General features: G+C 46.2%; 1 protein-coding gene across 1 annotated transcript; it reads right to left on the bottom strand.

Moving 5' to 3' along the window:
* Positions 1-11,016: 11,016 nt before the first annotated feature.
* FUT7 (fucosyltransferase 7) lies at positions 11,017-12,042 on the bottom strand. Its single transcript, XM_056860117.1, has one exon. It carries the CDS (start codon positions 12,040-12,042, stop codon positions 11,017-11,019), a length of 1,026 nt encoding a protein of 341 aa, XP_056716095.1.

The raw sequence follows: 12,042 nt of genomic DNA on the forward strand, positions 1-12,042 counted from the left end.
GCGGCAAGAAAGGGATTGTGGGGGGATGTTCTCTTTTGCAAGAATTCGCTTGTGAGTGGTTCCATCTGGAATGGCTGAAGGACACCTAATTCTGAAATTGTTGGCACTTCTGATAATCCCTCCTCTCTGCTGCTGTATCTGTGATGAATGAGAGTAAAAAGAGAATTTCACATGGATTTTGCCAGGCCTGTCTCAAAGTTTCAGTTGTCTTTGGAAACTTTCTTCGTATTGATTGAGATGCTTCGAAATCGTAAAGGTTAGTTCTTACACTTTTAAAGTAATGGGGTGGATCCTACCCCTGCCCTACCATTCCATTGAGCAAAGTGTGGCGCCTTCCGCCAACTTTAGTGGCTCTTCTGCCAATGGAAGAAGACTGCTTAGGCTAGAGGAAGGGTAGATCTATGCCATTATCTTTTTCCAGATTCAGTAGCTTACACCGAAGGGGGCAAAAGATACAGCACCTGCTTTATAGGCAGAAGGTCCTGGGGGGGGGGGGGTCAGTCTCTGGCACCTCCTCCTAAGAAGATCTCTGGGATCGTGGTGAGTCTGTACCAGTCATAGGAGATGGCACCAGACTTAGACTCAGGATAAAGACCTTCCTGTTCATATACGTTCTGTTTTTCCAAAACCTTCAAAGGCTACCTTAAGTAGCATTAGCAGTGATTGTTCACGCTGCTTTGTTCGTTTTTTAAATCGTCAGCCATGAGGTCTAGTAACTTGCTTTCCCAATAAGAGAAAGAAAATGGGGGAAATGTTTAGCTGCTCGGCATTGTGAGGGAAGCAACCAAATTAATTGTCCAGCTATTATAAAGCAAATGTGTTTTTTAACTAGCATGTGTTCCCATGAAGCACCTTGAGGATCAACTGCACGGCACCAAGCCCATACAAAGGGCATCAAGGCATATTGCAGGTTCGCGTTGTGTCTCTCTGTGTGTTATGGTCACATCTGTGGGTGTTTTTTAAATTTCTTCTCTGGTACATTAAAAATTTGCACACGTGTGCTCTTCCTGGCCCTCCAGAATGAGATGCAAGTAATATGGATGGTGTTTATGGAACTGTTAATGTTTTAGAGCACTGAATGGTATTTAGCTACACCAACCCACAGTGGAGGGGACAATCCCCAGAAAATTCTGCAGAAGTAATTCAGGGTCACCAAATATTTGCCCATTGGACAGACAACCCTTAAGGAGTTTTCCTGAACATCTTTGGGATGGCATCTTTCTGCTTCCTTGTCTTTCTGTTTAAATTGTACAGAGCGGGTTATAACTTGTTCACCTTCACAGCAACCCTTTGAGGTAGGTCACCCTTTTCAAATAGTGTCCCTGAGGCTATATGATGAGTTGATGTGGGAGACGGGGATATTGGTCAAAGTACATGGACTACACAGGCACCAAAGGGGAGAGAAACCGTCCATCCTGTCACCAGCACCAGTCATGTTCTCCTAACTCTGCTCAGCCCTAGAGAAGAGGTTCAAAAGAAACCCACCTCTGGAGGCAAGTATGGGGCACTATCACTGTGCTGAAAGTGGGTCTGTTTTGGAGGATATTTTGAGCAACCCTTGCCCAGCACCGCTTTATTTACTATATGTTAATTTCACCCTTCCAAACAGCTCAGGGCCGTATACATTGGTCTCCCCTCCTTCATTTTACCCTCACGCCAACCCTTGAGGTAGGCTGGACTCTGTGACCCAACAAGTTACCTTAGCCAGGGTGGTGTAGTGGTTAAGAGTGGAGGTTTGGAGTGGTGGACTCTAATCTGGAGAACCGGGTTTGATTCCCCACTCCTCCACATGAGCAGCAGAGGCTAATCTGGTGAACTAGATTTGTTTCCCCACTCCTATACATGAAGCCAGCTGGGTGACCTTGGGCTAGTCACACTTTCTCAGCCCCACCTATCTCACAGGGTGTCTGTTGTGGGGCGGGGAAAGGAAAGTGATTGTAAGCCGCTTTGATTCTTCCTTAAGTGGCAGAGAAAATTGACATATAAAAACCAGCTCTTCTTCAAGCTTCATGGTAGAGTGGGGATTTGAACCTGTTTCTCCCAGATCCTGATCTGACCCTTTAGCCACTGTACCACACTGGCTGTCCTAGCCCTGGTAGAATTGGCATTATTTCTCTCCCTAAACAGGTAGACACCATCAGGACAATGGGTTGGGCTGAAACCCCTGTCCTGAATCTTACTGGCTATTTTATTTCTTATTCCTTCTTCCCTACCCATGACTCCCTTTCCAAACAAATTGATGTCTGGACTGTATTTGGTATTATCTTAAAAAGAGAAATTTTATTAAATGACCAAAATTTCAAACCAAGGTTAATTGTTCTCTGTGGGTTCATCTCCTCACTTTCTTCTTTCGGGGTTTCACTACAAGGGCATCTCCTCAATCCCAGTTACAATGAATGAAGGTAATGGAACACTGCGAGACCAGATTCTAGGCACATAAAAATCCCCAACCCAATCAAAATTCTTATCTCACAACCCCCCCCCCCCAGCACCCACCGGTGGCCTGGGGGACCTGGCAACCCTACCAAGCTATTTTATGTTACAGCAGTTATGATGATATGGTCTGAACATTTAGTATTGTTTCAAACCTACAGGAGGTTTTGAGTTTAACAGGGAAAATGTAAGGAAAATGTATGGTATGTGTGCACTAAACCCTATGAGAATAAATGTTAGGTCATTAGACCCACTAACCATTCCTGTATACTGTCCCCCTGTACTGTAAAGAGTAATCTCGCATATAGTTTCACGCTTTTACATTATATTGAAACATATGACATTGACATTTTATTCTTTAAAATAGCCTGTAGGGGCCTATTTGACCCTGATACCTGATTAATAAAATGCTTCTGTAAGCATTGAGAGGGTTCAGAGGTGCTGTTTGGGAACAACACACTTGTTTCTGGCACCCCCCAGGTTTATTTGAGTGCGGACTCACCACTACGGACCATTATGGAATCCAAAGAGGCGTTGTGAAGTAAGAGTACCTTTGAGCATGTGCAGAACACACTTCTCTCCCTGCACAACTGTTGGGAATGGAGTGGGGGGAACTGCTTCCAGAAAGTGTTTGGTTATAGTGCTTCTTGCTTTAGAATGCCAGTCTCTGGATCCAGGGCAGATATCGTTGCTGCCACCATTACAATGTCCACACACAGGCAATTTGCACGTGCACAGAGGCTTCTAGGCTGCACACGGTGTAAATACAACATAAGCATCACACAGACCCGATCAAAAGCATGTCATGAATGAGAGATACTGTTTATAATATTTTTCAGGATGCTTCTCATGCCATTCAAGCAAATCTAGAATTAGACACTAAGGGCCTTGATGCCGATTAAGCAACAGATCTCTGTCATCAGGTACTGGTTAGTGCTGTATTGTAGATTTTTGAGATGCTAAATTGAATGATTCCTAGATCCCCCCCCCCCTTAGACTTTGATGGTTGCCTTTGGATACTTTCCATGAATCGCTCCAGCAGCAGTTAAAATGTACACAGATTCCCTGCGTTCACATTCTTTAAAAAGGCATTTTTGGGTACGGGAGGTTCATCTAGTCCAGGGCTTCTTAAACGTTTTCCACTCGTGACCTCTTTTCGCCCGAGAAATTTTTACTTGACTCTGGTCTATAGGTATATAAAATAGATATACAAATCAAACATTTACTGATAATAAATCATAAAGAAATTTCTTTTAAAACAATTCAGAATTAATTTTTGGTCATTGCACATTCAGAAACCTTTTTCTGTTGCCAATTTTTTTGCGACCCCCACATGCAGTTACGCGACCCCATGTGGGGGTCGCGACCCACAGTTTGAGAAGCTTTGATCTAGTCAAGCAGCATGCTTCCCACAGTGGCCAGCCAAGTTCTCCCAGAAGACCCACAAGCAAGGCACGAAGGCTGAAGCCTCTCCCTAACAAAGCCCTCCACTCTGTAACTGGAATTCAGAGGAAGACAGCCACTGAATGTCAAGGTCTTATTTAGTCCTCTTGGATAAAACTACTGGTAGACCTTTCCTTCTTCATGACTTTGTGTAGCTCCTTAGAAAGCCATCCAAGATAACAGTCATCTTGTAAAGACATATTTCCTTTTGTCTATCCTGAATACACTGCCCATCCATTTCATTGGTTGCCCCCAAGTTCTAGTATTTGAGGAGTGGAAGAGTTCTGTCTATCCACTTTCTCTGTCTCATGCATAACTACTCCTCTGTCACATTTCCTGCCGCCTTTGGATGTCTGTTTTTCTAAACCAAAAAGTCCTGTAACTTTTCCTCCTAGGAAAGATGCTTCAGTCCCTTGATCAATTTGATTGCCTTGCCCAGCTCTTCAATATCCTTTCTGAGGTTGATCATGATGGGTAGCCTGTTTGTCACTAGCAGTAGAAAAGAGCAAGAGTCCAGAGCGCCTTAAAGACTATCTGAGAGGGGCCATGGCTCAGTGGTAGAGTGTCTGCTTGGCATGCAGAAGGACCCAGGTTCAATCCACAGCACCTCCAGTTAAAGGGACTAGGCAAGTAGGTGATGTGAAAGACCTTTACCTGAGCCCCTGGAGAGCCGCTGCCCGTCTGAGTAGACAATACTGACTTTGATGGACCAAGGGTCTGATTCAGTACAAGGCAGCTTCATGTGTTCATGTGAAGTGAGCTGTGGCTCACGAAAGCTCATGCCCTGCCAGAAGTTTTGTTAGTCTTTAAGGTGCTACTGGACTCTTACTCATTTTTACTTTCTGAGGTTAATTCATAGTGGGTAGCCGTGTTAGTCTGTCTGCAGTAGTAGAAAAGAGCAAGAGTCCAGTAGCACCTTAAAGACTAACAAAAATATTTTTCTGGCAGGGTATGAGCTTTCGTGAGCCACAGCTCACTTCTTCAGATATCTGAAGAAGTGAGCTGTGGCTCACGAAAGCTCATACCCTGCCAGAAAATATTTTTGTTAGTCTTTAAGGTGCTACTGGATTGTTGCTCTTTTCTGAGGTTGGCAGCCATACATGTACACAGTGTTCCAGATGTAGCCACAGCATAGATCTATACACAGGTCTTGTATTATTAGCTATTTTACCTTTTCTAATAACACATGGTGTGAAATTACAGAGTCTGACTTTTAAATGTTAGAGAAATCTTATTTAATACAAAGTGACTATTTCCTGACAACCACTGCATTGTCTGCAAGCCCACCGTGACCCCATTGACCTGTGACTTTGCAAGATGTCCAGAAAGGCTACAAGTGAATACCCACAGGATCAAAACTCTATTGATTTGGAATTGGCCCGTCAAGTTCAATGGAAATTGGGAAGGAAGGTGGACTTTTGAAACCACTGAGATTCCTGGTCACTAGATGGGGCTAGACACCGTTTCTAGAGGAGGAGTTTGAAAACATTCTTATTTAGAACAGGTATTTGGTTCAAATGTGCTGCTCACCAACCCCATCTTATGGCTGACCTGCGTACAGTAATAATTCTAAAATACTTATTTTTATATATTTATAGCCCTACTGTCTTGCTGAGACGCAAGGTGGATTCCACAGTGTAAAACAGTGCACCCAAACGGCATAAATTATCCAACAAACACTGTAATGGGACTAGGATTACAAAAATTAGAAACAATGCAACAAAAATGTCTCAGGCATGATATGTCTTCAACAATGCATAAAAGAATGGAATTATGCAAGCAGAAAGTAAAACTATAAAAACAAGATAATCCATTCAATAAACAGTGGACTAGACCACAATCTCAGTTCCTTTTATAAAAGCACCCTTCGTCCCCATTATACTACAGCCTTCCTCCATTTATAAAAATGCCCTCCTGAACAATTCTGTTTTACAGTTTGAGAGTCTTCCTGGTCTCCTCAGGCAGGCTATTTTACAAAGAGAGAGAGAATGAAGGCGCTTGGAATCATGTACTAAATGAATCCATAATCTTGTCCAGCAAATTCTATTAATATTTACAAATTTGAAAGGAATCACGGAATTAAATTACAGCTAGAAGGCTCCCCTGTAGCTTGCCAGTTTTCATTTCCCCAGAAGGCTGAGCAGTTGCAGATGGTTCTGGAGTAGAGTGCAGCTCTTTCAGTTCATCCTCTTGGGCACAAAGACTCGGCTAGAGTGCTCTTTTCAGAGGAAGCACCATTTGTAGAGCTTGACTCACGCAAGGAAAACATGGTCACTCATTTCCTTTCTGGCGCTGGCACACGGTCACAGATTTGACAGTTAAATACATTAAAGTTGGTGGTGTCTTAATTTCCCACTCTGTGTTAGTTTCAATTAAAAGCATCAACAAAAGGAGGGGGAATCATGTTTCTTGGTTTTGGTTTTCTTTGGAAGACAAATAGCACAATAATCTGTCCATCAGTAGGCCCTCTACAGTCTAGATTCGTGTGCGTAGAGTGATTCATAGTTGTTCTCTTGTGCTTCAAACAGAATTCAGCACTGAATCTCCAGCCAGAATGGAAACGGGACCTTAACTGTCATGAGATTGCTGGACCATGTCACACTGGGGCTGGGAACCCTTAAAGGCTTATGGCTAAGTGGTTCTTTTCCTGGATGCTTCGAAGAGCTCCATTGTCGATCCTCTCTCTAATCCTTACAGCCTTGTAATGGTCAGTAATATTCTCTTTGAGTTGCAGATGCAGGGATCCATCCTTATTTTCATCTTCTAGATCTAATAGTGAAGTGGGAGGCTCTTGTCAGTCAATGAAACCAAGCCACCCATGGACAAGGGGGGGGATTTCTACTCTCCAGTTACACAGAAAAGTAGGATTTAGTACATTAACAAGAAGGGAAGATTCCCCCCCCCCTTGCTGAGCATGCTGCAGAAAGCATGAGAGTTGGAACTTGAATCTCTTGAGGCTCTAGTGGAGAAAGATGTTTTAAATACATCTTTTAAGGCCTCTTAATGAGATGGGGACACAGGCTTGCTCTGGCTCCTGAGAGTTTAGAGCAGGGGTGGGGAACCTTTTTCCTGCCAAGGGCCATTTGCTCATTTGTAACATCATTTGGGGGCCATAACCAGGTGTAGATCTCCTGGCGCAGGGGGGGAGAGGCTAGGGTTGCCAGGTCTCCAGCCACCACCTGGAGGTTGGCAACCACAGGGGACGCCACGCAGAGAAGGCCCACTCCCCACTCCCTCCCCCTCCCAGGCAGGAGGGCAGCCAGCAGTGGGCCCGAGCAAACAAGGCGCCAGAAAGGCGCAGCCCGCAGCCAATCCTCAGGGAAGGGAGGAGAAAGAAAAACAGAAAAATGGAGGGGGAGAAAAAGACAGAAGGAGTCAGACAAAGAAAGAGACGAGGGAGAGAGGGGGAGAAAGGAAAAAGAATGACAGAAAAAGAGGAAGAGAGAAAAGCCTTCCCCCCCACACCCGCCGGCCCCACGCAACCGGGCCCCAGGCTCCCCGCCTCCCCCAACACACACGGCAGCACACGCAGCCCCGCACGACCGGGCCCCAGCCTCCACACCCTCCAAGGCTCCCGTGCGCATGTTCCGCCGCCGGGAGGCACCAGCCTCTCCCCCCCCCCCCTCGCCGCTTGTCAGGGGGCGAGAGGGGCTTACAGTGTGCCGCGGCGTTCCTGCATGCCGCGACTGTAGGGGGCAGTCTTGGGGGAAGCGTCCCTCCCCCCTCCTCTCGCTGACGAAAGGAAGTGCAAAGGGCGCAGCGGCCCCAGGAACACTCTCGGGGAGGGCCACACTGTGCTGCGCCTCTGTGGCTGGTTCCTGGAGCTCCCGAGGGCCACTGAAAATGTCCTTGGGGCTGCATACGGCCCCTGGGCCGGACGTTCCCCATCCCTGGTTTAGAGAATTGTGGAAGGGGAGGTTTGTGTATCTGTAGATTTAAAATCATTTATCTCCTTTCCCCACCATGAATGACCTGGATGGCCCAGGTTAGCCAATCTCATCAGAACTCGGAAACTAAGCAGGGTTGGCCGTGGTTAGTACTTGTATGGGAGACTATCTAGGAAGTCCAGGGTTGTTATGCAGAGGCAGGCAATGGCAAACCACCTCTGGACATCTGTTGCCTTGAAAACCCCACTTCTTGGGGTTGGCATAAGTTGGCTGCAACTTGACAGCACTTTCCACCACATCTTTTAATTAATCGGGGAAAACCACTAGCAAGTAGGTTGTAATCAAAATTTCAGCAGTCATCAGGAACACGAGACAGGGAGAAAATCCCTGATTCGAACATAGATGAGCCTCATTTTCTCTTATCTGCACCTCCCCCCACCCCCCAAGTTTGCAATAGGAAGATGACAATAGTGGGATACATTATAGGGTGGTTGTGAGATTTAATGAGAATGTACGTGAAGCATTCTATGTATTCTTAGACCTAGCACTGCCTTTCTTTAAAAAAAAAAATAGGTTCAGGAGTTGAGCTTTGGTAAAAATGAAATTTAGCTTAAAAACCATCCGCTCGAAAAGAACCGTGGGGAAGGGAGGGTTGTCTCCCCTCTGACTAGCTCATGCCAGTCTGCCCGCATTGAGTAAACAGGAAGGGCAAAGTGTTTCATTGCAGAGCAAGGAGCTCTGTCTCTCAAAGGAAGGGCTGGAGTAATGAGAGTCAGCTTCTTGCACTTGGATTTATCTCAATATTATCTCTGTATCTGCAACCCACACGGAACTTCAGGACATGCAGCCACATGCATGCTTTGGCAACTACCTTCCTGTCCCTCTGTTGTCTCCCCCTCTATTGAAACATGGTTTAAAAGTGCCTTAGAGCTTCTTGCTTGTGGTCAGGAAGTCCAGGGCAGATGCTGCATACAGGAGCGAGATTTTTTGCAAAGGAACCAAGCATGGAGAAGCAAAGGGGGTGGCAGTGTACATGAGGATCCTCCATATGTTCAAGTTCAGTTAGCCTGCCCTAGATGATTAGGGAGATTTAAGGGTATGGTTGGAAGGCATCTGTAACAGCCAACTAAGCAGGTCTGGTTCTGATCAGGGCTAGGCATGCTGCAGTCTTACGCATGAATTCGGTTGCTAGGTGAATATACACAGGTGAAAATACACATAAAGTGAGCTCCTGATTGGTTCACTCCTATGCTCTTTGGCAAAGTTAGTGATCAGGATGGTAGTGTGCTGAGCAGCTGCCTGCCTGTCCAGTAGTTGCTTGGCTATTTCAGCTGTTTTGTTCAGTTCAAGAACAATATCATCTCATTGGAGAAGAGGTGGTATCTCCTCGTGTCATGGTTTTCTGGTCGTTAAATATATTTGCTCCCCTTTTCACCAGTGCAGTTAGATGTAGCCTTTCAATGGCCAACTTTGGCTAGATTGCATCACCTGCATGTTGTGCTTGTGCAATCAGTGGTATCTATTTGAAAAGAGAGTCCAAGAACTGACAGTCAGATTAACTGGCTTCATGGGCAGACACCAACGGCACACAGAGACCCTAAGTAGTAAGTAGCTTAAAAATCTCACACTGAATGTTAAAGAATATTACTATATGCCCTTTTGATCATTGGAGGTGGTGGCAGTGGCAAGAGAGTCTAATTATATGTGAAAACTGTCATAATTATACAAATGGGCCCACCCAAACAGCTCTTTGAATGATCAGTTCCCTGCTGGTGACCACCATAAAATGGTGATGTTTTGAGCATAACTAGTTAATGCCTAGATACAAAACCTCCTAGGCACTTTTCTCTTCCCCTGCCCATACACTGCCCTTAGTCTCTTGATGGGAGAATGTCAGGATATAGGTATCATACATGAGAACAGATGTACAGGCTGGTAAACATGAAACTTGGTAGTTCATTAGTTTGTTCGCCCTGCCTGGTGGAATAGCCTCCTAGTGAGATCAGGGCCCTGCGGGATCTTCAAGAATCCTGCAGGGCCTGCAAGATGGAGCTATTCCGTTGGACTTATGGTTAAGGCCAGTGACAGTTTTTCCCTATAAATACTGGCCTCCCTAATCTCTTATCCTCTCCTGCTGCTGAGCTCCCTCCCTACTTATACCATCTTGGGGATGATTACATCTAATTGCCCAACTGCAGACGGTTATTTTTGATTCTAGCGCCATCGGGGGCACTATAGCCCTATTATTGAAATTATTCTGGCTATTTTAAAGTGTATTTTAAATTGTATTTTAATATCTTATTGTTTTTAGCGTAATTCTGTTTGTGAGCTGCCCTGACCCCAGCCTTTGGGCTGGGGAGGGCGGGGTTAAAAGTGCAATAAAATAAATAAACAATCTGTTGTCATTTAAAATCTGACCCCACCCAGTGGATACAAGAGCCCATTCTACTACATTGTAGCTCAAAAACAAAGAATTCATTATGCATGTAGTTCCTTAATAGGGTTGCCAAGTCCCTCTTTGCCACCGGCGGGAGGTTTTTGGGGCGGAGCCTGAGGTGGGCGGAGTTTGGGGAGAGGAGGGACTTCAATGCCATACAGTCCAATTGCCAAGGCAGTCATTTTCTCCAGGTGAACTGATCTCTATTGGCAGGAGATCAGTTGTAATAGCCGGAGATCTCCAGCTAGTACCTGGAGGTTGGCAACCCTATTCCTTAAGTGGAGGAGCCAATGTCCATGCACATTAGCTTGGGCGTCAAGGTTCAGGGCAGGATTTGAATGCAGGTCTGGGAATGAGCAGAGAGAATACACACACACATTCCGTTTTCCAGTCTGTTTTACGAGATTGATTCGTCTTTGCCCTGCCCAGAGAGCAGCCAGCCAGAATAGACGGTACTGACTTTGATAGACCAATGGTCTGACTCAGTATCAGTAGGGTTGCCAGGTCCCTCTTCGCCACTGGTGGGAGGTTTTTTGGGTGGAGCCTGAGGAGGGCGGGGTTTGGGGAGGGGAGGGACTTCGATGCCATAGAGTCCAATTGCCAAAGCGGCCATTTTCTCCAGGGGAACTGATCTTTATTGGCTGGAGGTCAGTTATAATAGCAGGAGATCTCCAGCTAGTACCTAGAGGCTGGCAACCCTAAGTATCAGGCTGCTTCATGTGTTCATTTGGTAGGGCAACATTCTGCAGCCTGGAGTGACTCTTCTCAAGGGAGCACTGTTGTACAGTCTAAGGCCCCCCCAGTTGACCCTGCCCTCTAGTCCTGGAACCAGTCCTCCAAGCTAGGGTAGATTTTCCCCCAAGGTAAACTGGGATACTGATCGCAGATGGTGCAAAACCGTTCCTGCCAGTTGTCGTACAACTTCACTGTGTACTTTTGTCTCCAGCTGAAGAAACTTTGGTAGTGGCTGTCATTCATGGCCACCAGGAAGGTGGCGAGCTCCTGCATGGAACCAAAATCTTCTACATGTATGAAGGCATCTGCGGGAATAAACTGCTGGTAGTTGGCTCTGGGTGGACCCATAACTACAGGAACGGTGCCAGCAAGCAGGGCATTCCTCCAGAGCTTCTCAGTGATGTAGTCTTGGTGTATGGAATTCTCAAAGGCCAGGTAGAACTTGTATTGGGAGATGGTTGGCAAGAGGCAGGCTGGGCAGAGAGGCTTCTTGCTTGCTTTCCCATATACATCAATCTTGATGTGTCTGGACAGTTCTTGGAACAACTCTGCTCTCTTCTGGGTACGGCGGTAGTTGCTGATAACCCAACACACTAAACGGGATTTCTTTGGGATGTCCACCTTGTCTGATGAGTGAGGCACAAGTACCCCGTAAGGGACGAAGATATCGGAGTCATGTCGATACGTCATGACCCAATTGAAGGTTCCGTTCCAGCCAGCCAGGCCTTTGGTGTTGGTGGGCGACTCCAGTGAAACCCACACCCAGTTCTGCCTTGGATTCTTTTGAGCTGTTGGCAGACTTGACCTGCTGTGCTGCAGTTCACGGTGATGGAAGGTCACCACGTCTGCTTGGGCAAGCAAGCTCCGGTTACTGCTCAACAAGCAGCCCTCCTTGTGATGCCATGAAGAACAAATGTTGCCGCTGAGGTTTAAATTGTGGTTGAACGGCAAGTCCCAAATCAGAATGGACAATGGCTTGTCACGGGTAGGAGCTCCACCAGTGAGGAGGTGGAACGGCTGAAAAAGGAATTCCAAGTTCCAGAAGACCACCCCGAGGACAGACAAACTGGCAAACCTCTTCAAGGCAAGCAAGATGCGAGAGGTCAT

This window comes from Euleptes europaea, chromosome 14 (genome assembly GCF_029931775.1).
Source record: "Euleptes europaea isolate rEulEur1 chromosome 14, rEulEur1.hap1, whole genome shotgun sequence".
NCBI lineage: Eukaryota > Metazoa > Chordata > Lepidosauria > Squamata > Sphaerodactylidae > Euleptes > Euleptes europaea.